The sequence below is a fragment of the Moschus berezovskii genome, chromosome 4, assembly GCF_049115385.1.
Source record: "Moschus berezovskii isolate FMDL1 chromosome 4, NW_MosBer_1.0, whole genome shotgun sequence".
Taxonomy (NCBI): domain Eukaryota; kingdom Metazoa; phylum Chordata; class Mammalia; order Artiodactyla; family Moschidae; genus Moschus; species Moschus berezovskii.
In genome coordinates this window covers 62,819,305-62,846,028 of record NC_142463.1, presented here as the reverse complement: position 1 = coordinate 62,846,028, position 26,724 = coordinate 62,819,305, and the positions used below count along the sequence as shown (strand labels likewise).

Here is a 26,724-nt window from a genome sequence, read left to right as displayed (position 1 = left end):
TACATGTAGAAACCTAAGTGCCTATTCCAGATCACAGGTAACTGTGGAGCAGAGGCTGAGAGAGCCCAAGGTCTCTTAATTCTTTGTCCTTTGGCATAGGTACTATTCTCTGAAGTATCTCAGGATAGTTTTCTTTTTCAGAAGAGATTTCTGTCTTTTGTTTATTTACTAAGTTGTCAGTAACCAACTTTTAGGAAAACGTTTTCTCCTACTAGGAATTGACTACTTTCGGTTTTCCTTCATTATATGAAGAATCCAAAGGTAAAGAGACAAAGAGAGAATTAAATATAGTTGCTGTTTTAAATTGCATGAATGAGCTACTTGTACTTCAGCGGAAGAACCTTCTAGCTCAGGAAAATGTGGAAACACAGAATTTGAAACTGGGAAGCGATATGGACCATCTACAGAACTGCTATGCAAAACTTAAGGTAGAAATTACGTTTCAGTATGTATTTCAATGCCATTGTTATGTAGTTTGATACTATAAATTTTCATTGGACTTTATCAAACAAATTTTAGTTTTTTTTTAAGTTTTAGGATTTTTTAAAATTGCTGAGTGAAAGTGAGCATAGTTTGTACAAATCAACTGTGCTGCTTCCTGATATCCATGTTGAAGGCGATGATTTTATGAACTGTTTGGTGTCTTAATGAATCTTTGACAAGTTAACTTACATCCGAGGAAAATAAAATGAGGACCTCCCCCAACCCTGTGCAATCTTGCTTAATAAAGTATATGCTTAATTTAAAATAATCTTACTGTGAGATACTGCATCAGTTTATTTCAAGAATAACATTCTTGATGTGATCTATGCCACAGTTGCTAAAGCTCAATAATGAAAGCAGACCAGATAACTACTAAGTCTTAGAAGTCCCTGGGACTCTAGAGAGGACCAGAGAAGAATGCATTCAGAGACCTGCTTATTTCTCAGAACAAAAGAAATACTTTTTACATTGACCTGCTACCTTGAACTATGGAACATCTGTTGCTGGCTCTACTTTGTTTTCATTCTTTCCTTTTAAAGGAACAGATGTATTCCTTTTTAAAAAAAATATATTCATTTATTTAAGAAATGAATTTCTCATTTATTGAGAGGAAAGAAGGTATTCAAATCACAGTCTGGTAGGGACTTACGATTGTATATTATAAAGGAGGTGATAGTCAATTCAAGGCAAAATTTTTTTAAAGATACTGTTCTATAATGGGTTTCCTTTTTTATTTTTCTTGTATATCTTCTCCTACCCCACTCCAAGAACAGATAACAACAACAACCTGCTCAGCATTTTGAATCTCTAAGCTCTATTAGAAAATAATAGACTCTGTAGTATATAATATAAAATATATATAATAGGGAAGCATTTTAGCTTCTCAGCAGCCCTTGCCCATACCAGCCTGTCTTTGCCGAACCTATTGTATGTTGTTGTCTTAGCTAATATACATATATAACAGTGTATTTTCTCTATTATAATAATATTAGGTTTTTGTACATTCTGTATGCTGTGGCTGATTGGGGAACTTTGATAAAGGGGATAGTTGATAGCCCCCAACCTTATATAAAGGCTGTGGATTTTAGTTTTAATCAGAGAAACTTATGGAAGATCTTATGAATTAGACAGACCCAAAGTTTTAAGTCCTAGAAGGGAGAAATTCTGCATTAAAACTTTTTCTAGGCACTTTTGGTTCATTGTCTTGTAAATAGCTAGTGAGTAATTACATAATAATATTGATAATCTGGGACTATTGAACCTTTCCTCTAAGAAATGATCATTCATTGGGACGATCCAAAGCGTAGAGTGTTTTCTAAGAAATCTTCTAATTTGGGATTTGACCTGGGCCAAAATCTGGTATTTTGGATCAGCTGTGGACAGAAATGTGTGTATAATGGGAGAAGTTGCTGATCTGTCCTAGAAAAGTTTCTAGATCTAACTACTGTTCACTGAATTCGTTGTGCAGAATTTATGGAGTATTTTTGTGGTAGTCTCTGGGTTTCAAATATGAGTAGAACCCAGTCCCTCTTTGCAAGGAGGTTGTAGTCCATTGTAAAAGGACAGGTTGATCTGTCATTATTTGCTTCACTCATTCTTGGTGTGGGAGGTAAGGAATGCTACAGAGAGAAGTAACACTTGATCTGAGATTTGAGGAATGAATAAAAATTCACTAGTGGAGGCGGTCCTAAGATGGCAGAGGAATAGGATGGGGAGACCACTTTCTCCCCCACAAATTCATCAAAATATCATTTGAATGGTGAGCAACTTGCACAAAACAACTTCTGAATGCTGGCGGAGGACACCAGGCACCCAGAAAGGCAGCCCATTCTCTTCAAAAGGACGCAGAACAAAATATAAAAGACAAAAAGAGAGACAAAAGAGATAGGGATGGAGACCTGTCCTGGGGATGGAGTTGTGAAAGAGGAGAAGTTTCCAAACAGCAGGAAACCCTCTCACTGGCGGGTCTGTGGGTGGGGAGTTTTGGAATCTCAGAGGGCAACATAACTGGGAGGGGAAGAAAAAAAAAAACCCCACAGAATATGTACCTAACCACAGCTCCCAGCGGAGAACTAGCCCAGATGCTTGTGTCTGCCACCAGCAAGTGTGGGCTGGACAGTGAGGTGCGGGTTGCATGCTTAGGTAAGAACCGGGCCTGAATGCCCTGAGGACAATCTGAGGGAGCTAACGTGAGATAGCAACCCAAACTGTGAGATAACCGGAAAGAGGAAAAAAAAAGTTTCCAGTGAAAAGCTCTAACCTAAGGTACAGCCTGGCCTGCTCACATAACAAAAGATTGAGTGAATACCAGAGGAGAGCTCGCCAGCTGCAGATCGGACCATCTCCCCACAGAGGCAGAGAGGCAGGCTGGTGACAGCCAGAGCCAGAAGACAAAGGGCAATCTCGGCCCCAGAGACCAGCATGCTCCACCATACTGTTAGCAGACTCCCAGTTGCTAACCCAAGTCTTGCTGGGATCCTAGACGGTTGACATCTGCCAGAGGGTTGCAGCCAGAGATCAGCTCCCCAAAGGAGACACACAGCATGCCTGAGACAGCGCTCTCGTGGTGTAACTGGAAAACCAAGCTACTGGGACCGGGGAGGTGATTAAGACACACAGCCCACCTGGGACAGTGCACTCACCAAGCATCTGGCCGCCTGAGGTGCTCCAGCCTGGGAAGGGCACAAAATGCATACCCAACTGAGTCTGTGACTTTGTGGAGTACCTGAGAACCTGAACTTGAGCAGCTTAGACCTGAGAAGTGCAGGAAATGCAGGGTCTCGTTTGGACAGTTCCCCTGCAGTGCAACCTGGAGCCTGAGCAGTGTAGACCGGGAACGCACACGCCGCTGTGAGCTGGGGCAAACCCACTGTGGTCCATACACTGCGCGCACTCCCCACACATGCTAATGATATTTGTTTGCCGTGTTCCTCCCTCCCCACAGCAAAGTGGGCCTAAATAAGTGACCACCTTCGCCCCCTTGTGTCAGGGTGGAAATTAGACACTGAAGAGACTTGCAAACAGAGGATACCAAAATAAACAAAGAAGAGGGAACCCCTGTGGAAGTGACAGGTGCAACAGATTAAAACCCTGTAGTTGGCATTGACTAGGAAGCTTGGAAGGGGCCTATAGACCTTGAGAAGAAGTATAAGCTGGAATGAAGAACTGTCTGGAACTGAACTGACCCCACACTACCCTGAACAGCTCCAGAGAAATTCCTAGATATATTTTTACTATTATAATTTTTTAATAAAATTAAAAAAAATTTTAAGTTCTTTATTACTCCTTTAATTTTAAAACCTATTACCTTGCAAAAGAAAAGACCCTGTTTTTAAAACAAATTTCATATATATATTTTATAATTTTTGTGATTTATTTTGTTTTGTATTTTTAATATTGTATTTTTGAGAGTCTAAAACATCTAGATTTTTAATCTTTGTGGTATTATCAATTTTGTACCTTTAAGAATCTTAATCTTCAGTACCCATTTTTACTTAGGCGTGTGCTTACTGGCTAGCTTGCTCTCTCCCCTTTTGACTCCCCCTCTTTTCCTGCTGGTCACCTCTGACTCCCTCTTCCCTCTTCTCTTCTCTATGTAACTCTATGTAGCTTACATCAAGGAACAAGAGAAAAATCGAAAAAATAACCCAACTTTACACCTAAAGCAACTAGAAAAGGAAGAAATAAAGAACCCCAGGGTTAGTAGAAGGAAAGAAATCATCAAAAATTAGGGCAGAAATAAATGAAAAAGAAACAAAGGTAACTATAGCAAAAATCAACAAAACTAAAAGCTGGTTCTTTGAGAAGATAAGTAATGTAGACAAACCATTAGCCAGACTCATCAAGAAAAAAGGAGAAGAATCAAATCAACAAAACTAGAAATGAAAATGGAAAAATCACAACAGACAACACAGAAATACAAAGGATCATAAGCGACTACTATCAGCAACTATATCCCAATAAAATGGACAACCTGGAAGAAATGGATGAATTCTTAGAAAAGTATAACCTCCAAAACTGAACCAGGAAGAAACAGAAAATCTTAACAGACCCATCACAAGAACGGAAATCGAAACTGTAATAAAAAATCTTCCAACAAACAAAAGCCCAGGATCAGATTGCTTCACAGGTGAAATCTACCAAAAATTTAGAGACGAGCTAACACCTGTCCTACTCAAACTCTTCTAGAAAATCACAGAGGAAGGTAAACTGCCAAACTTATTGTGTGAGACCACCATCACCCTAATACCAAAACCTGACAAAGATGCCACAGAAAAAGAAAATTACAGGCCAGTGTTACTGATGAACATAGATGCAAAAATCCTCAACAAAATTCTAGCAAATTAAAAAGTTCATACATCATGACCAAGTGGACTTTATCCCAGGGATGCAAGGATTCTTCAGTATTCGCAAATCAATCAATATGGTACATCACATTAACAAATTGAAAGTTAAAAACCATATGATTATCTCAATAGATGCAGAGAAAACCTTTGACAAAATTCAATATCCATTCATGATAAAAACCCTCCATAAAGCAGGAATAGAAGGAACATACCTCAACATAATAAAAGCCATATATGATAAACCCACAGCAAACATTATCCTCAATGGTGAAAAACTGAAAACATTTCCCTTAAAGTCAGGAACAAGACAAGGGTGCCCACTCTCACCACTACTATTCAACATAGTTTTGGAAGTTTTAGCCACAGCAATCAGAGAAGGAAAATAAATAAAAGGAATCCAGATTGGAAAAGAAGAAGTAACTCTCACTGTTTGCAGATGACATGATCCTCTACATAGAAAACCCTAAAGACACCACCAGAACATTACTAGAGGTAATCAATGAATATAGTAAAGTTGCAGGATATAAAATTAACACACAGAAATCCCTTGCATTCCTATAGACTAACAATGAGAAAACAGAAATTAAGGAAGCAATTCCATTCACCATTGCAATGAAAAGAATAAAATATTTAGGAATAAATCTACCTAAAGAAACAAAAGACCTATAGATATAGAAAACTATAAAACACTGATGAAAGAAATCAAAGATGACACAAATAGATGGAGAAATATACCATGTTCATGGATTGGAACAATCAGTATGAAAATGAGTATACTACCCAAAGCAATCTATAGATTCAGTGCAGTCCTTATCAAGCTACCAACAGTATTTTTCAGAGAACTAGAACAAATAATTTCACAATTTGTATGAAAATACAAAAAACCTTGAATAGACAAAGCACTCTTGAGAAAAAAGAATGGACTTGGAGGAATCAACCTGCCTCACTTCAGACTGTGCTACAAAGCTATCATCAAGACAGTATGGTACTGGCACAAAGACAGAAATATAGATCAATGGAACAAAATAGAAAGCCCAGACATATATCTATGCACCTATAGACACTTTATCTTTGACAAAGGAGGCAAGAATATACAATAGAGAAAAGACAATCTCGTTAACAAATGGTGCTGGGAAAACTGGTCAACCACTTGTAAAAGAATGAAACTAGAACACTTTCTAACTCCATACACAAAAATAACTCAAAATGGATAAAAGATCTAAATGTAAGACCAGAAACTATAAAACTCCTAGAGGAAAACATAGACAAAACACTCTCTGACATAAATCACAGCAGGATCCTCTATGACCCACCTTCCAGAGTAATGGAAATAAAAGCAAAAATAAATGGGACCTAATTAAACTTAAAAGCTTTTGCACAAGGAAGGAAACTATAAGCAAGGTGAAAAGACAGCCTTCAGAATGGGAGAAAATAATAATAAATGAAGCAACTGACAAAGAATTAATCTCAAAAATATACAAGCATCTCCTGCAGCTCAATTCCAGAAAAATAAACGACCCAATCAATAAATGGACCAAAGAACTAAACAGACATTTCTCCAAAGAAGACGTACAGATGACTAACAAACACTTGAAAAGATGCTCAACATCACTCATTATCAGAGAAATGCAAGTCAGAACAACAATGAGGTACCATCTCACGCTGGTCAGAATGGCTGCTGTCAAAAAGTCTACAAACAATAAATGCTGGAGAGGGTGTGGAGAAAAGGGAACCCTCTTACACTGTTGGTGGGAATGCAAACTAGTATAGCCACTATGGCGAAAAGTGTGGAGATTCCTTTGAAAACTGGAAATAGAACTGCCATATGACCCAGCAATCCCATTGTTAGGCATACACACTGAGGAAACAAGAATTGAAAGAGACATGTCTACCCCAGTGTTCATCGCAGCACTGTTTACGATAGTTTGGACATGAAAGCAACCTAGATGCCCATCGGCAGACAAATGGATAAGAAAGTCGTGGTACATATACACAATGGAGTATTACTCAGCCATTAAAAAGAATGCATTTGAATCAGTTCTAATGAGGTGGATGAAACTGGAGCCTCTTATTCAGAGTGAAGTAAGTCAGAAAGAAAAATACCAATACAGTATATATGGAATTTAGAAAGATGATAATGATGATCCTATACGCGAGACAGCAAAAGAGACACAGATGTAAAGAACAGACTTTTGGACTCTGGGAGAAGGCGAGGGTGGGATGATTTGAGATACTAGCATTGAAACATGTATATTTCCATATGTGAAATAGATCACCAATCCAGGTTTGGTGCATGAGGCAGGGTGCTCAGGGCCCATGTACTGGGACAATCCTGAGGGATGGGATGGGGAGGGAAGTGGGAGGGGAGTTCAGGATGGGGAACACATATACACCCATAGCTGATTCATGGCAAAAACCACTACAATATTGTAACTAGCCTCCAATTAAAAGAAATAATAAAAAAATCTACTACTGTGGGCAGGAATCCCTTAGAAGAAATGGAGTAGCCATCGTGGTCAACAAAAGAGTGCGAAATGCAGTACTTGGATGCAATCTTAAAAATGACAGGATGATTTCTGTTCGTTTCCAAGGCAAACCATTCAATATTACAGTAATCCAGGCCTATGCCCCAACCAGTAATGCTGAAGAAGCTGAAGTTAATCGGTTCTATGAAGACCTACAAGACCTTTTAGAACTAACACCCAAAAAAGATGTCCTTTTCATTATCGGGGACTGGAATGCAAAAGTAGGAAGTCAAGAAACACCTGGAGTAACGGGCAAATTTGGCCTTGGAGCACGGAATGAAGCAGGGCAAAGGCTAATAGAGTTCTGTCAAGAGAACGCACTGGTCATAGCAAACACCCTCTTTCAACAACACAAGAGAAGACTCTACACATGGACATCACCAGATGGTCAACACCGAAATCAGATTGATTATATTCTTTGCAGCCAAAGATGGAGAAGCTGTATACAGTTAGCAAAAACAAGACCAGGAGCTGACTGTGGCTCAGATCATGAACTCCTTATTGCGAAGTTCAGACTTAAATTGAAGAAAGTAGGGAAAACCACTAGACCATTCAGATATGACCTCAATCAAATCCCTTATGATTATACAGTGGAAGTGAGAAATAGATTTAAGGGACTAGATCTGATAGATAGAGTGCCTGATGAACTCTGGACGGAGGTTCGTGACATTGTACAGGAGACAGGGACCAAGACCATCCCCATGGAAAAGAAATGCAAAAGAGCGAAATGGCTGTCTGAGGAGGCCTTACAAATAGCTGTGAAAAGAAGAGAAGCGAAAAGCAAAGGAGAAAAGGAAAGATATAAGCATCTGAATGCAGAGTTCCAAAGAATAGCAAGGAGAGATAAGAAAGCCTTCCTCAGTGATCAATGCAAAGAAATAGAGGAAAACAACAGAATAGGAAAAACAAGAGACCTCTTCAAGAAAATTAGAGATTCCAAGGGAACATTTCATGCAAAGATGGGCTCGATAAAGGACAGAAATGGTATGGACCTAACAGAAGCAGAAGATATTAAGAAGAGGTGGCAAGAATACACAGAAGAACTGTACAAAAAAGATCTTCCTGACCAAGATAGTCACGATAACGTGATCACTGACCTAGAGCCAGACATCTTGGAATGTGAAGTCAGGTGGGCCTTAGAAAGCATCACTACTAACAAAGCTAGTGGAGGTGATGGAATTCCAGTTGAGCTATTACAAGTCTTGAAAGATGATGCTGTGAAAGTGCTGCACTCAATATGCCAGCAGATTTGGAAAACTCAGCAGTGGCCACAGGACTGGAAGAGGTCAGTCTTCATTCCAATCCCAAAGAAAGGCAATGCCAAAGAATGCTCAAACTACCGGACAATTGCCCTCATCTCACACGCTAGCAAAGTCATGCTCAAAATTCTCCAAGCCAGGCTTCAGCAATATGTAAACCGTGAACTCCCAGATGTTCAAGCAGGTTTTAGAAAAGGCAGAGGCACCAGAGATCAAATTGCCAACATCCGCTGGATCATGGAGAAAGCAAGAGAGTTTCAGAAAAACATCTATTTCTGCTTCATTGACTATGCCAAAGCCTTTGACTGTGTGGATCACAATAAACTGTGGAACATTCTGAAAGAGATGGGAATCCCAGACCACCTGACCTGCCTCTTGAGAAACCTGTATGCAGGTCAGGAAGCAACAGTCAGAACTGTACATGGAACAGACTGATTCCAAATAGGAAAAGGAGTGCGTCAAGGCTGTATATTGTCACCTTGCTTATTTAACTTATATGCAGAGTACATCATGAGGAACGCTGGGCTGGAAGAAGCACAAGCTGGAATCAAGATTGCTGGGAGAAATATCAATAACCTCAGATATGCAGATGACACTACCCTTATGGCAGAAAGTGAAGAGGAACTCAAAAGCCTCTTGTTGAAAGTGAAAGAGGAGAGTGAGAAGTTGGCTTGAAGCTCAACATTCAGAAAACAAAGATCATGGCATCTGGTCCCATCACTTCATGGGAAATAGATGGAAAAACAGTGGAAACAGTGTCAGACTTTGTTTTTTTGGGCTCCAAAATCACTGCAGATGCTGATTGCAGCCATGAAATTAAAAGACGCTTGCTCCTTGGAAGGAAAGTTATGACCAACCTTGATAGTATATTAAAAAGCAGAGACATTACTTTGCCAACCAAGGTCCGTCTAGTCAAGGCAGTGGTTTTTCCCGTGGTCATGTATGGATGTGAGAGTTGGACTGTGAAGAAGGCTGATCGCCGAAGAATCGATGCTTTTGAACTGTGGTGTTGGAGAAGACTCTTGAGAGTCCCTTATACTGCAAGGAGATCCAACCAGTCCATTCTAAAGGAGATCAATCCTGGATGTTCATTGGAGGGACTGATGCTAAAGCTGAAACTCCAATACTTTGGCCACCTCATGCGACGAGTTGACTCACTGGAAAAGACTCTGATGCTGGGAAAGGTTGGGGACGGGAGGAGAAGGGGACGACGGAGAATGAGATGGCTGGATGGCATCACCGACTCTGTGGACATGAGTTTGAGTGTACTCCGGGAGTTGGTGATGGACAGGGAGGCCTGGTGTGCTGTGATTCATGGGGTCGCGGAGAGTCGGACACGACTGAGCGACTGAACTGAACTGAACTGAACTAAGTGTTGGGAAAGCCATTCTAGTCAGAGCGTATGACCCATTTAAAAACATGGAAATAAGGGAGAGCATTTTCCTTTCAGGGAACATCAAATAGCTCGGTAGGGGCTGACCTAGGTGATATATGATGAAGAATAGTAAGACATGAGGCTGGGATGCTGTCTCCAGGTATGAAAGGCATTGTGCAGAAACCTGGAGGCACCAAGGAATGTAAACACAAGGAAGGCATCATGTGACTATCCATCTGGCAGTTGGCTGAAGAGATTAGAGGAGGAGGTGCAGAAGATAGTGAAATGGAGGAAAAGGGCTCAGAAAGCCTGGTGAAAAGGTCATCTCTTAGCAGTCCTTAGCAATTGCTCAGTCCAGGGGTGTTTGGGGCTTGAACTGAGAAAGTGCCAGTGAAGAGAGTAAGAGTGAGATATGAGGAAACCTCAAGAAGTAGAATGAGTAGAATTTTATGAAAAATCGAATTTGGGGAAAAGAGAGTCATGAATTAAAGATACTGTTCAGGTCTCTGATTTGAATTTACTGATGATGGCAGTATGATTCACTGGGATAAGAAATAGATTTGCAGAGAAGATGGTGAGTTCATGTAAAGTGTGGATGACTCTGAGAGAATCTGATTTGATGTGTGTGGGACATGTCAGCTGGCCCAGTGCCAGATGAGCTGGCATGATAGGAAGTTTTAATCATGATAGGAAATATTGGCAACCTTGTAACTATCTAAGTTATATTCCTAAATTTTTCTTGAGGTCCATTGTTACAGAAATCATGCAAGTTGTTTGTGGTTAGTTGTGACATCACTTGAGTGCCTTTTATATTTTATAAAGATTAGAGGATTTAAAAAATACTCCAGCAGCTTCGTCAGACTTTGGCACAGTTCCTCTGGAAATGTGTGAAATGAATTGAAAGTGAGCATCTTAATCCCAGGACTTCACTGGTGGTTCAGACGGTAAAGAATCCCCTTGCAATGTCGGAGGCCCGGGTTCAATCTCTGGGTTGAGAAGATCCCCTGGAGAAGGGGATGGCAACCCACTTCAGTATTCTTGCCTGGAAAATCCCATGGATGGAGGAGCCTGGCAGGCTACAGTCCACAGGGTCACAGAGTCAGACACGACTGTGTGACTAACACACACACATTTTAATCCCATATTGATTCTGGCAATGCTGCCGTTGCCCTTGGGGAAAGGTTTTGAGAGAGTTTACCGTTTGCAAGGCAGGACTGGTATGCTGCAGTCCCACCTTTTCTGATCTGGAGTGTTTTACTTTGCTTAGTCACCTGTCTTCAGACTTAGCTCCAAATCATTTCTGGATCTTTCTTAAGAGTGTACCATAGAAGTGTTAAAAAGTATTAAAAGGAAATTATGACAGTGTTCAGTGGCAATATCACTGGAATAGGTGAAGGGTCTTTTGAAGGATTCACTTTGAAGGTCTTTTGCATATATATTAAAATTGGTATTTAAATTAAATAAAATTTGCTATCCAAATTTAAAATTTGTAACTATAGTATCAAGCTTTATAATAATTGTTTTAAATATTTTGTGTGCTGCTAAACTTCAATTTTAGGTAACAAATCCTAGTGCATGTAACTTGTTTTTACTAATCTTTTAAGGATTCAGTTGCTCTGAATCCAGTGTTAATTTTAGTCAGAATTGCATACGAATGTTTTAGGAACAACTGGAAACCTCCAGGAGAGAAATGATTGGTCTTCAGGAAAGAGACAGACAATTACAATGCAAGAATAGGAATTTGCATCAGCTACTGAAAAATGAAAAAGATGAGGTGAGTTGTCAGTTGTTGCAGATAAAGTTTAAATGAATTTTTTGTTGTTGTTTGTAATTTGAGATGACCCTAATGGTCACTTAACTTTATAACAAAAAAGAACCGTTTATTCATCCTGTGTCACATAGGTATGGCAGACCTCCTTTGTATATAGTGTTGTATCATACTCAACTTGAGAGGTCAGGAACCTTCTCCAGTTCCCTCTCCCCTAGGGGTTTACCTGGCTTAGTATGTCAGTGCACAGCTCGTGACATCCATCCTGTACCATCTGTACCATCCATCCTGGACTCAACATGCACGGCCATTTTTTGTCAGACACAGGGTGCTTTAAATGCAGATCTTTTATTCTCTGTCATACCTTTACTTGTATCTTGAATGCTTCTTCCTGAACTATCTGAAATATTGACATTGTCCATCTAGTGAGAGAATTCCTTGACTAAATGAACACAAGAGTTACTCTTTGAAAAAAGCAATTCACATTAGAAATCTTATTTCTGTGCTGAAGACATTATAATTCTAATCTCATTTTTGCTTTATTGATTAGTTGGTATTTGGACCTATAGAGCTAATAATGCATTTGAAATTATCTTTCAATTTATATAAGAAATCACTAGGTTTTTACTGCTCTGCAGTTTGATTTCTGACCATGTGATCACTGTAAAAGCAGAACATTTTCAGTGTTGTATATGTTGCTTTGATGATAATAAGACTTTTAAGGGAGCATATTTCTTGAAAAACCTTATAGTGATTTAGACAGGTTTGTTTTGCCATGTTTGATTATGTAGTAGTATATTTAGTAAGTGGGTAATGAAGTATCTTACCTAAACCACAAGGTTATGTATACTTTTCCTTGAGTTATTTCATGGAAAATTTTCACTTAATTTGTTGATTATACTTGAAATGGTTTGACTATCGTTCTTCTTTAGTAAGGACTAAGTCAAACATGATCATCTCTAGCAGAGATAAAGAATGTCTTTATAGAACTTACTTCCCATCCAGGGCTGCCTAAGCAGTCGTAGCAGATATAAACATTGACCAGTAGTGCTTGGCATATAATATGTACTTAGCAAATGTCTGAACCAGATTCTTTCTGCTGTTTGTCTCACTCTAATTTGAGAACTGTTTTTGATCAGAGAAAGAAAAACCTGTTTATCTGCTGCCACATGCTTTAACTAATTGGGCTTGTCACAGATTGAGAAAGAATAAAATGATTCAAGTCAGTGGTAAAAGGAAGTCCTTACAGATGATCTGCTTGTTTCAAATGAAGCTTTAATCACATTAATACTTCCATAAGAGTTTGTGGTTTCTAAATGATCAGAATCTATATATCTAGGGGTGAAAGATATAGAAGATAATTTAGAGAGTTAGAAGCTCTGGAAATTTCAGAATTAAAAAATAAACACTTTATGTGCTTTATTTAATGATGTTTTAAAGAGTGGTTTCCAGTGCTTATAGAGAAGGAAGAATAATCCTATAATTTTTAAATTCTATGAGGAGCTGAATTCTAGGATGATTTACAAGGTGTCTTGAATTTGTAAATTTTAACTGAGTTTACCAATCCAAAAGGGACTCATTTAATGGAAAATGCTTTTTTTTTTAGGTGCAGAAATTACAAAATATCATTGCAAGTCGAGCTACTCAATATAATCATGATATGAAGAGAAAAGAGCGTGAATATAATAAACTAAAGGAACGTTTACATCAACTTGTTATGAACAAGAAGGATAAAAAAATTGGTAAAAAGCAGCTGGCTAAGATAAAACAAAGGGAAATAAATTAGTATTACGCTAAGAAATGTAGAGGGATTGAGCTCAGTAATTCATGAAGTGTCATTTTCATTCTTTATACAATTGATTATAGATGGTGTATATTTATGTGAACTAGAAATTGAGACAACTGGTTACTTGAAAAATAGTGATTTTGCTTTGCTACTTTAGTTGCATATAAGAATTGCATGTATTTTTTTTAACATGACAGTTGTAAGATTAATCCACAGAAGACAGCTAAGCCAGAGGACACACTAATCTTTCGTAGCAAAGAACTGTTATAATATGAAAATTAGGATCAGTTCCTGAGTCTCAAAAGTGTGATTTTTTTAGTTATCATCAGGCCAAATCATTCATGTCACTTGGAGTTCTTTTCAATTACTTTAGCTGAGCATCTTTGAAGTACAGTTTGACAGTGAAAGTTAAAGTTCGTTAAAATATACTTTTTTCACTTCATCTAAGTTTACGCATGCTTTCAGGTAAATATTGTAGATTAAAAAATAGAACTGCACTACTCAGCCATAAAAAGAATACCGTTTGCAGCAACATGGATACAAGTAACGATTATCATTCTAAGTGAAGTAAGTCAGAAAAGGAAGACAGATACCGTATGATCTCACTTATATGTGGAATCTAAAATATGGGACAAATGAACCTATCTATAAAACAGAAACAGGCTCACAGACAGAAAACAGACTTCTGGTTGCCAAGGGGAAGGGTGGGAAGGAGAGGGATGGACTGGAAGTGTGGGGTTAGTAGATGCAAACTATTTAGAATGGATAAACAAGAAGATACTACTGTATAGCACAGGGAACTATATGCAATCTCCGGGGGTAAACCATAGTGTAAAAGAATATAAAAAAGAACGTATATGTGTGTATAAACTATACTTCAAAAAAATAGAACTACAGACACACAAAAGTGAAGCTACACAGATAAAGTTATGCAGGCCTGCCAAGAGAGGGAACAGGAAATCTGTGCATTGATTTATTGAAGAGTGGTTTCCAAGTGGACTATACACTGTCATCTAACCCACATTATACATCATTCTGAACTTGGACTTGCATACAACAGCTGATGAGCAGATGTTTCAGGCTGTCACATGGTGGCTAAGCCTGTTACCAGCAAGCAGTTCAGTGTTGACTGTGTTACTGTCATTCAGTACAGGAGCACTGTTACGGTTATTTGAACATTTTAGTTTAAAATTAATTGAAAAATGAAAGTGTAATAATCAGCAATTAAGACAAGGTTAGAAACCTACGTATTCTGACATTATAAATCTTGAACTCAATTTGGACACTTAATACTTTTTAAGATGGGTTAACCTGTCATTCATTCATGAAAGAAATAACAAAGAGCAGGATGATATACTAGAAGTATAAAATGTAACACTTTGAGAAGTTTATTAAATATTTAACTCTGTAGCAGAGCCATTTTATTATGGGTATCTAGTTCTTTTCCTGTTCAAAACCCAACTGGAAGTGACCATTCTGTAATGATTTTTTAATCAGCTCTAAAATTACAATACTTACTCTGATCTTATTCCTTTTTATGTCAACTGCTTTCATCTCCACCTGGGGCAGAAGACAGATTAATCCTGTTAGGAACGTTGACTCCTTTGACGATGATGTCAACGGTGGTCAAGATACAGGGCATGGCAGACTTTTTCTGTAGAGGTCCACATAGAAAATATTTTGACGTTTGTGGGTTCTGTGGTCTTTTGTCATTCTGCCATCGTAGTGCAAAAGTAGCTGTAGAAGATATATAAACAAATGGTGAGGCTGTGTCCTAATAAAAATTTTATTAAAAAAATCAGGCAGTTGCCTACAGGCCATATAGTTTGTCAACCCTGATGATAAAATTTAATAGTGATAATTAACGCTTAGGAAGTACTTACTATGTTAAGTACTTTAACGTTTCTTTCCATCTTCACAACAGCTCTTAGATACTTTCATTACTACTACCCCATTGATGAAGAAACAGGCTTAGCAGTTCAGTAACTTGCCAAGATGTTTATGAGTGATGGAATTGAAACTTAAATCCTAATCTGTATACCAGGTTAACTTATGTCCCTCATGCATATAGAGTGTTAGAGTTTTAAACACTTAAACATGTAATGTAAGAATTGGTTTGTTCTTTGTGTTCATGTTTGTAGCTATGGAAGTTTTAAATTACGTGGGGAGAGCTGATGGGAAAAGAGGCTCCTGGAGGACGGGTAAAACCGAAGCCAGGTAAAGCACAATTGAAACTGACACATTTCACCAGACTTCCCTTTCTCTACTGCATTTTCATACTGACAGTTTCTTTCTCAGGAATGAAGATGAAATGTATAAAATTCTCTTGAATGATTATGAATATCGTCAGAAACAAATCCTAATGGAAAATGCTGAACTTAAGAAGGTTCTTCAGCAAATGAAAAAGGAAATGATTTCTCTTCTTTCTCCCCAAAAGCAGAAACCTAGAGAAAGAGCAGATGATAGTACAGGAACTGTAAGTGGCTCTTTCCTCTCTTGATACAGTCTTCAGATTGCTCATTAGAACAAGTAAAATAGTAGATAGGCCACTATTGATATTTTGGACTGCTATGCTACCCCCAGTCACTCTGACAACCCCAAAAAATGTCCCTCTAAGTTTCCTGACATCCCCTGGGAAATGATGGAAATGATTTTCTAGGGACTCAATCTGTGCCACGCACCCTGAAAAGCACTTCATAAGCATTGTCTCACTTACATCTTACAATAATTTGATGGCTTTGGAACTGTAATTGTCCCTGTTTTTATAGGTGAGGAAACTGAGGCACAGAAGCCAGTTCAGTGTCAACATATGATAAAACTGGAATTTGAATCCAAGGCTGTCTCACTCCACAGCTCCTGCTTCTGAGCATTGTGCCAAATGTCCTTTAAGTAGCTTCAGTTTTCAGTAACTTCAGCAGGCTCTACTTTTCAGAGAGTGAAACTCTTATTAATTTTGGGAACCAAATGATCACTTAGTCCATAAATTTATTGAATGTCCGTTATGTGTTCTAATCCCTGGAAAGAAAAAGCTAAGAAGATTTTGACTGTTTCTTTTGTTCAGGCTGCTAAAGCAAAATACCAAAGACTGGTTGGCCTATAAACAACAAAAAGTTTTCTCACAGTTCTGGAGGCTGGAAACGTAAAACCTGGATGCTAGCAGAGTGGGTGTCCGTGAGGGCCCTTTTCCTGCTTGGATTGCTCACTTTTGTCCTCATATGGTGGAAAGAGGCGCGAGAACTGATGGGGGCCCCATTTATGAAGGCTCCACCTTCATGATCTAATCACTTACTTAAGATCACCCACCTGTTAATGCTGTGAGGTTAGGATTTCAACACATGAGTTTTGAGAGAACACAAGCACTCAGACCATTGCATCCTGCAAGAAGCTCTTTTTGAGAGAGAAAGGTGTATAGAGAAGTGATTATTATACACATTAACAGGTACATGAGGTGGTGCAGTGTATAAAACAAAACTATGGAAAGCATTGCAGAGAGTCACATTTGAATTAGCCCTTAGTAGGTATTTTTGAGATAGAAAGTGTAGGGAAATCATTTGATAAGGGCCTAATGTGTAGAGGTCTGAAAAAACAAGTCACATATTGGTGAAAAGTGTTTTAAACTTAGTGCTTTACATAGAAATTTAAATTCAGACAAGTTCATTAGTTTAGTAACTTAAATGTGAAAATGACGATTTTGATGGAAAGTGCTAATTAACAGTAAGTCACCAAACTTGTTTTTTAACATGTGCTGAGCCATGCTAAGTTCCTTCAGTTGTGTCCAACTCTTTGTGATCCCGTGGGCTGTAGCCCCCAGGCTCCTCTGTCCACGGAGTTTTCCAGGCAATAATACTGGAGTGGCTTGCTATGCTTTCCTCCAGGGTATCTTCCTAACCCAGGGATCGAACCCATGTCTCTTACGTTTCCTGCATTTTCGGGCGGGTTCTTTACCACTGCCACCACCTGGGAATCCCCCTTTTAACCTGTATCTGAGGATTATTTTGTAGTATCAAAAATCAGTCCAACTGATAAGCTCATCTTCTACCTTTTTTTCCTTCTTTAAAGAAGAACCTAAATGTTCTTTTAGACTCTCCAATTGAGATCTGCTTGATGTTGACATCTTATATTCCCTTAATTAACCTTTTCTCTGAAAGGTTTTCTATCACTTTGGGTCAGTTCATAACTCACTTTACACATTGCCAGGGTTGGCGTCGTTTCTCTGACTCCTCTAGTTTTTCAGTTTTGGGCCCAGCCTTTCCTCACCTCTCATTAACTTTTAGCCAGCAAAAGTAGGTGTAAGTGAAGGGGAGCTTTCTGAAATGATAGTTGTTGTTTTTGTTCAGTTGCGCAGTCATGTCCGACTCTTTGTGACCCCATGGACTGCAGCATACAAGGCTTCCCTGTCCTTCACCATCTCTCAGAGCTTGCTCAAATTCAGGTCTATCAAGTCGGTGATGCCATCCAACCATCTCATCCTCTGTCATTCCTGTCTCCTCCCGCCTTCAATCTTTCTGAGCATCGGGGTCTTTTCTAATGAGTCGGTTCTTCCCATCAGGTGGCCAAAGTATTATAGCTTCAGTTTCAGCATCAGTTCTTCCAATGAATATTCAGGATTGATTTTCTTTAGGATTGACTGGTTTGATCTCCTTGTACTCCAAGGGACTCTTCTTTAACACACAGCAGTTCAAAAGCATCGATTCTTTGTCGTTCGGCCTCCTTTATGGGCCAACTGTCACATCCATACATGACTGCCAGGCCATAGCTTTGACTGGACGGACCTTTGTCGGCAAAGTAATGTCTCTGCTTTTTAATATACTGTCTAGGTTTGTCATTGCTTTTCTTCCAAGGAGCAAGTGTCTTTTGAATTAAATTTATTTAAAAATTAAATTTAATACATATGATAGTATCCTGTATAGTTTTTCATAATTCAAATGCTGAAGTTTGGAGAAACAATAATCTCTTAAGTGTATTTCTAATTTTTAGAAGATCTTTCTCTAGATCCACTTTCTCCTAAAAGTAATTCAGCCATTCCTTACTTGTAAGGAAAGATTTTGGCTCATTAGTAAAATATAACTTTGGAATGCCTAGTTAGCATCCAAGTTTTCATTTATCATTTTGCTGACTTAATTGTAGCCAAAATATATACCCAAAATTCAAGTTAAGTGTGGTGACTTTTTTTTTTTTGCTAAGTGTGTTTTTAATCTTCATTTAATGGTTTTGCACTCAATTTGGCAATTATTAATTTTAATAATGAATTTGTAGTGTTCTGGTATTCTTTGAAATGTATAACGGAGATGGTGCAGCTTCTTGAAAAAATTATCGTCAGCTTGCTCCAGAGTGTTGATTGGCAGGAACCAGAGTCATAGTGAGCCATACCCTGGGCTTTTCCCTCATCTGTGCCCCCTGGGAGAGCCTGACCTCTGTCAGTCCATTGCTGACTTCAGATATTGATACAGTTCTTAAGACTCCGTCACTTCCTTACTTCTGCTGTCTCTGCATGTGGGAACAGTCTAATCAGCCCTTCTTTGTTTTTATTTTCTCTTTTCTTCTTTTTTTCTCCAGCAAGATATCTATTGTTCAAATTAGTTAAGTATGAATATCTACTTTCCTGAATGTTAATAACAAATTAGGCCCATTTTATGTAGATGCAGGTTATTATGACAGGTATACATTTAGTATTGCTTCCCAGTGTTCTTTCCGCTGCTTTGATTCTATTTGATCATATCAGTAAAGGTTGCTACATTTTACAGTGATTTAATGTCCTGGTAGAATACAGAGAGAAATATTTCCAATTTCTTTTTAAAAATTATTTGAGAAAAATAGGATTAATAGTTGCTTTTACTTTGGAGATGTCTCAACAGCCAAATTGGAAGCAGGTTGGATTAGAGCTGTGTGACATCGGGATAGTTAGTCTACTCTGAGCCTCAGTTTCCTCACGTGCTAACATGATCTGAGGACCAATTGACATGTGAAACCTCCTCACACAGCATGAGACAGGTTGTGATGCTCTTCCTCACACAGCTCCATGCCTTTGTCACTAACTATATTTGGCTTCAAATTCAGGTTTAAAGAGACCTGAATTGGGGAATTTCTATCTCTAGTATTAATTATTTTTTCTCAAGACATTTATGTTAAGAACTAGGTCATTTATGTTTCACATACAACATAGAAATGATTTTGATGCATGTATCTGACCATCAGTCTGATGATTTTTGTCTGAGTGTCTTTAAGTCATTTTTAATATACTGGTCTTTCCCTCCCATCTCCGGCCACTTGTAGGTTATCTCTGATGTTGAAGAGGATGCTGGGGAACTGAGTAGAGAGAGTATATGGGACCTTTCCTGTGAGACTGTGAGAGAGCAGCTTACCAACAGCATCAGAAAACAGTGGAGAATTTTGAAAAGTCACGTAGAAAAACTTGATAACCAAGGTAAGTCCCGCCTGAATGCAGATAGAGTAAGCTGCGACACTCAGGAAGCTGACTTGGAAAGTCATGTTACGGGCTCAGACTGAGGTCCTTAGCTTGGCCTGGCAATTTGAAAAGCAAAATTCTGCCTACTTCCAGATGTGCAGTTTGAGAAAATATGATTTGCTCTCAGAATCTCTCAAAAAAGGACATCTTATGTCCATCCATTCCAAGTGCAGAAGACAGTTGAATAAAGTAAACTGAGTCTGTTACTATATCTTGGCAATCAGGAAATATTAATCATAATATAGTATAAATATAAACCTTTTTCTTGGTATTCCCAGATACTTGCCTATTCTTAGGTTGCTAATAATTCATTTTTAAATTATTTTCAAGATAATAGACATTTGATGCAAAATAACAGGAAGTATATAAGGTATTGGGTTGGCCAAAAAGTTCATTCAGGTTTGTCCATAAGATCTTATGGAAAATTCCAAATAAACTTTCTGGCTAACCCAAGAGAATAGTCAGGTCTCTGTTCCCTATGTGTAACACTTAACAGCTTTGTGCATACCTTTCTAGACCTTTCTGCATTTGCAAAATACTTATTTTAAATGTCTATAAACCATAAATTGAATATTTCTTGTTTTTTTCTACAGTGTTCTTTTTTCACTCAACAGTGTATTATTTTTAGATAACCACTTCCTGTCATTATAGATACATAGTAGATTTATGTTGATGAGTATATCCTTAATATTTTATATTTGTTCAAGTTTGCACGCTTTTAAATCAAGAAAATTAAGACGTCTGTTAAGTAAATGCAGTCTACTTAAAATTTATTCTAAATTGTCAGAAATGACAATCTCATTGCTAATTGTCTTAAAAAGTAAAGTCAGAACAATTAGAGTATCAAAATTAATTTACATGAGATTTTGTTGATTTCAGTCATCACTGTCTATTAGTAAATAGCAAGTATTTTTGGACCTGATATTTGTCAAATTTAATAACAGAGCAAGATTTGTAATCCTGCACTGACACTGAAGTGTCAAAAGAGTATAGTTTATGAATGTTAATTTTTCTGGGAACATAGGTTTACATTTCTAATTAGGACATGTATACAGATTACAAGTTTAATGTTGGAAATAGAACTTTGTAAGTAAGGATATCATTTAGTCCAGAAATAGCATGAATTTATAGTTACCATGAGCTCATTATAGCTGCTTACTTTAAAAAAATTTTTAGTGTTAAAATGATTTACCATTTATTCTATTTTATTATAGCTAGTGGAGTTTTTAAAGGACAAAGGAAATAACTACCTTTTAGAAAACCTTTGAGATTCCAGAAAGGGAAAAGCTTTCTGATTTTTAAATTTATTTCTTGATTTTTAAATATATGTCCCCAAATGCCATAAACTAAAATGGAGACTGTAAGGTTTATGTCAAATTATTGGTTTTGTGTTAGTTTCAAAGGTACACTTAGAAGGTTTTAACGATGAAGATGTAATCTCACGACAAGACCATGAACAAGAAACTGAAAAACTCGAGTTAGAAATTCAGCACTGTAAAGAGATGATTAAAACTCAGCAGCAACTTTTACAGGTAAATGCAAGACACCTTTTAAAACTGTTCTCCCCTGTGAAGGATCAGAATTTTATTGAACCTTACTAGATTTTTACTCTTTTATTTCATAGGCTATGTAGCACTTGACGTTTTACAGTCTAAGTTCTCTGCTTGCTAGCATGTAGACCACAAAGCATCATTGGTCGATGCTTTGCCTTTTCGAGTAGAAGCATTTGGGAAATGAGGCTCCTCATTTCCATTGACTTTCTGATTCTTTTTCATCTCTCTCCTTCCCCTGAAGTTTGGCATGCTTTTTCACCTTGCTTTCATTTCAACTTGTTGGAGTGTTGCAGGGACCCTCTGGAACTTACTATGTTTTAAAATTTAATAGCAGCAGCTTGCTACTGCATGTGATGATGACACCACTTCACTGCTACGAGACTGTTACTTGTTGGAAGAAAAGGAACGCCTCAAAGAAGAATGGTCCCTATTTAAAGAGCAGAAAAAGAATTTCGAGAAGGAAAGACGAAGCTTTACAGAAGCAGCTATTCGCCTAGGATTAGAGGTATTTTAAGCAATTGGCCTTCCTTGTAGAATGTTTGAAGGTCCTGAAGAAGCCTCACTAGAATGCATTGAAGTCCTTATTTTTTGTTTCTTTGCTGTACATTTCCTCAAATATTTTACCAGTGATTTCATTTTATAGTGAAATGTAAGCTATAATAGAGGTATATCATTTTGCCTCCAGATTTGGGAATTGAAAAAAATTTTTATATTGAAAAAACTAAGCATTTGTCATGCCTTTTAGGTAGCTTTCTACTGTTAAGAGTTTAGCTTCATACAAGAGATTTCTCTTGGGCATCTGTCATCTCTCCGCTGTTGGTAGATATAAAGTCAGGAGAGAGTTCAACTGAGAGAGTCTTGGTTTTTTTTTTTTTTTTTTTTTAAAGGGAAAGGAGAATACAGTATACATGAAAGTCTCTCTCCCCATTGCCTTACCCAGGGATGAACTGTGTGTGCACACTTCAAAAGCTCGCTTTTTTATTTAGTAGTGTATACATACATTATTCCCTTTCAAAAATTAGAGAAGTAATGCCTGGACATGATTTTAAAAAAGAAACTCATTCTAAAAAGCTACAAGGTGTGAAAGTATCCTTCATTCTTCTCACAGTTTCATTCCTCAGAGGTACCACTATTGAAGGTTTATGATTCTTCTGGGAAAAACTATTTTAACTTGAATAAAATTCAGCCTTTTTTCTTACAGTCAGCCTGTTGATTCCCCACTATGAAACACAAGGAGTTTAGGACCCTTGCCATACCTCCCATCTGCACTGTTTCTCGTATACATATGATTTCTTCATAGTATTTTTACTTTTTTAAGCTAATTTTTAAAGAACTGTTTCTCCTGGTTGGTTTTTTTACTTCAGGTAAATTTGTTTAATGCTTCCATTTCATGTTTGCTCAACGTTAGACAGTATAGATTTATCCCTGGAATGAAAGATGGGGGCATCCTTGTAGTTATCTTTGTTGCACTGCTCTTACCCCTCGACTCCTGAGTTTTTGTCAGTTGATACTATTTTTCACTGTGAAGTGTTATCACATTTATATTCTGACTTTTAATACAAATTCAAGTGTAAGTACTTTGTCCAAGATGGAGATTTAAGAATTGAAAACCAGAGAGAACACTGATAACATTGTGATTATATAAATATTCATTCTATAGCCAAGTAATATGTTTGGACACTTCTTTGTCGTTAAGACTGCCACACAGAAGAGAATCTGTAGTAAATTCTTTGACTTTTTTGTGTGTGCTTTCTTTATGATTTCTGAATCAGGTTAAACTTCTATTTTATATTCTCTTTCTTGGGTTCCTTTTTCAATCTGTTGTATTACCTTCTTAAGTAATTTTTTCGTAAGTGTGTGTGAGTGAAAAATATTCTGAATTCTGGACTATCCAAAAATATATTCATACTTGATTGGTTTGCCTGGATATAGAATTATTTTCCAACTTTTCTTTTCAAAACTTTGAGTTATTCTAATTCTTCCATTGTTTGATTTTGCTCATGAGCAGCCTGGTTATAATATACCCTGCGTTAATTTTAGACAGCTGTGCTGTGTTTTTCCCCCTCTGTGGAAGCTTTTGGAATTTTTAAACTAAGAGTTCTGAAATTTTACCAGGGTAGGTCTGGGTATCTCCTTTTAACCTGAAGATGCTATATTTCTTCAGTTTAGGGACATTTTCTTCAATTCTGTATTTTTTCCTTCTCTGACTTTTCTTGCATTCTGGAACTTCTGCTAGACAAATATTTGGCCTTCTGACTACATCTATTGATTGACTTTATGTTCCGAATTCGGGAATATTTTCTCTTTTATCTTGTGCATCACCAACCTGGTATTCAGCAAGGTCAGTTTGATTTTTCACTTCATCCACTGAGTTTTTAGTTGACAATTTATCTTTTAAGTTTTATAGTGTATTTTTTGTTTTGTGTCTAGCATTATATTTTACGGTTGTTTGTAAATCTGTCTGATAATTTGTGTTATCTTAAAAAAACTTGCCTTGAACTTTACCTATTGCCAGTTCTCTTTATTTCTCCTGGCATTTTTCTTTTATGCTATTTTCTTCAAATGTCTGGTGATCCATGATTTTGTATTAATGTTTATGAATGAAAGACTGTATGTTATCTTAAGTAGCTGACATGGCCTTCCTCCTTAATTACGAAATTCTATGTTATCTATAGCTATTATCTTCCTCAGGAAACAGACAGTTTTGGTGCCAGCATTTTCTCCCATCTGACGGTATCACCTCTGTTTCTGATCTCATATCCCTCACCTCTCTCCATGCCACTCCAGCAGATACTCTTGTTACTTTGCATACCACTCCCCATCCTCTGCTTGAGCATCTTCCTGCCTCAGTTCACTGAGTACAGAGGTGGGAAACAGACCTGAGAGGTGAGGGAGAATTTAGGATCCATCACCTATCCAGAAGGGGGAGGTTAGACATGCGCCCTCTTGTGGTCAAGTGATGATGGCTGCTAGGCACTGGGACGAGGCTCGCGGAAGAGAGCAGTGCTCAGTGAAGCCTTTTCTTTTTCTTCAAGTGATTAGTTCACAATGGGGTATTTTTCTGTTGTTTGTAATCTTATATTTACCATGTTTTGTATGTTCAAAAGTTATGCTGATATTCTATATGTTTAAAGTTATGCTAATGTGCTTATTTTTCTGTATTATACTCTTGAATTTATTCAGAATTGATGTGAAAATAGTTGACTTGTTAGGAGAAACGGGTGAATTTTTATTTTTAACAGCTTTCTTGAATGAAATTTAATTTTTGTTTTCTAGGGTTAATTCCTTTGACTTAATATATAGAGATAGTCAGAGAGTAAGCACAAATACCTCGAGAAATCATGTGAAATGGCAACTGTGTGAATGTTGAAATATTGATCAGTATTTCTTTGGTTTGCTTGTTACGGTAGAGAAAGGCATTTGAAGAAGAAAGAGCCAGTTGGTTAAAGCAACAGTTTTTAAATATGACTACCTTTGACCACCAGAACTCAGAAAATGTGAAACTTTTCAGTGCCTTCTCAGGAAGTGAGTACTTCGTAAGCATTTTAATCTGAAAATACATGTAAATAAAGTACTGTAGATTATTAATATATAACTTTAGCAATCACTGGTAAGAACTCTCTAATTGGAATAAAAGGCAACTTTGACATTTTAATTTACTGTAATCAAAACAGAAATGACAGGAGGACTTTGCATACCCAAAACAACTTTTGTGGGTGTAATGTCAAGTTTTGAAAATTTCACAATCTAGAAATATTTTTTAAACTAGATCCTCCTAAATGTTTGTGGACTGAACATAGCAAAGATCACCAGATTAGCTAGACTACACTCATATGTACAGAAGATATTGAGATTAATTTGTTCTCACACTTCCCTTAGAGCTGCAAATGAACCTAGTCTAGGATCCTAGTTGATCACCTTCACTGTATTTATTAGTAATGGTTCCTCATATGTGCTTTTTTTTTTCTTCCTTCTTTTTCTTCTTCTTTTTTATTTTTTAACAGGTTCTGATTGGGACACCCCTGCATTACCCTCGAGGCCACGGCAAAAGAAGCCTCACGGTGTGCCTAGCGGGTCTCCAGTTTGCACGTCTAAACTGACTAAGTCTCTTCCTGCTTCTCCTTCTACTTCAGACTTTTGCCAGACACGTTCTTGTGCATCTGAACATAGGTACTGGCCTGTAGGTGATCTCCTGACACACTTGTTAAGTGCCAGAGAGGCGTTGTGAAGGAAGAGTTGGCCTGTCTAGGATGAGCAATGGTAAAGGCTATGAAGAGGAACTGAGTAGTTTGACTCATTCATTGTACACGTATTTATTGGGTATCCATTACATAGAGACGCCTCTTAGTGGGGGGAATACAGTAGTGAACAAGGTAGCTCTGGTCTGTCTTCTGGGAGCCGAGTCATATATACATGTGACTCTTTATTTCACGGGTAAAATACAACTTAAAGTACAATCTTATTTCAGGAGTTACTTAATATTTTAACTGTATTGAATAGAAGGACGTTGCATCGATAGTTTCTGTAGAGCACCGCTTTAAGCGGCTCGTGTGGAATGCCCATGTCATGGATGTGGAAGGACACAGACCTGAGAAGAGCTGCCTTCCCTGGACTGGTAACGAGGGTCTGTGTCCAAGGGCGACAGGACAGGCAGAGTGGCTCCACACCCCCAGGAAAGCCAGATAACTGCCTTTAACCGCTGCATTTCAGTATTTTCCTCGGTCTTAAGTTGTTAAATCATTTTCTAAGATATAATATCAGCATTACCTTAGAGCCTATTTCGAGATTAATTTTGAACTAAGCAGATGGAACATTCCTAGGGAGATAGAGAAGAACAGAAAAGAGCAAAGGGCTATGTTGCAAAGTGTGGCAGTGATCTCATTCCTCTTTGTTAAAGTAGGAGATAGTGGCACTTGGACTTGGCCAGGCATCTCAGAACGCAGGAGCTGGGGCTGTAGCACACACTTGGCCTGTCCAGTGACAGACACTTAGCATGGAGCTAAGTGCTAAAGAGGCCAGATAGCCCTTGAACCAGTAATTGCCCAGTTTTGAAATAAAATTTAAGAATTTTTAAACAAAAATGTGAAGTTCTAGAAAAGGACAAGGCACTCTATTTTGTAGTTGACTTTTAAAAGGATTAGGGCTCTAAGTATTAAATATGGA

At 37.8% G+C, this 26,724-nt stretch overlaps 1 protein-coding gene across 12 annotated transcripts in view; it reads left to right on the top strand.

Annotated features, from left to right (window-relative positions):
- The window catches only part of SSX2IP (SSX family member 2 interacting protein), an 80,159-nt gene that overhangs the window by 28,202 nt on the left and 25,233 nt on the right, over positions 1-26,724 (top strand). For 6 of the 12 annotated variants that reach the window (XM_088835444.1, XM_088835441.1, XM_088835438.1 and 3 more), the window contains 10 exons: positions 216-428; positions 11,652-11,762; positions 13,363-13,498; positions 15,684-15,759; positions 15,829-16,018; positions 19,816-19,966; positions 21,404-21,540; positions 21,893-22,066; positions 24,972-25,086; positions 25,566-25,731. In XM_088835444.1, coding sequence (XP_088691570.1) covers positions 216-428; positions 11,652-11,762; positions 13,363-13,498; positions 15,684-15,759; positions 15,829-16,018; positions 19,816-19,966; positions 21,404-21,540; positions 21,893-22,066; positions 24,972-25,086; positions 25,566-25,731 — 1,469 coding nt within the window. Of the gene's footprint in view, positions 1-194; positions 429-11,651; positions 11,763-13,362; positions 13,499-15,683; positions 15,760-15,828; positions 16,019-19,815; positions 19,967-21,403; positions 21,541-21,892; positions 22,067-24,971; positions 25,087-25,565; positions 25,732-26,724 lie in introns of all 12 variants that reach the window. The other 6 variants (XM_088835442.1, XM_088835440.1, XM_088835443.1 and 3 more) reach the window with 5 other exon arrangements.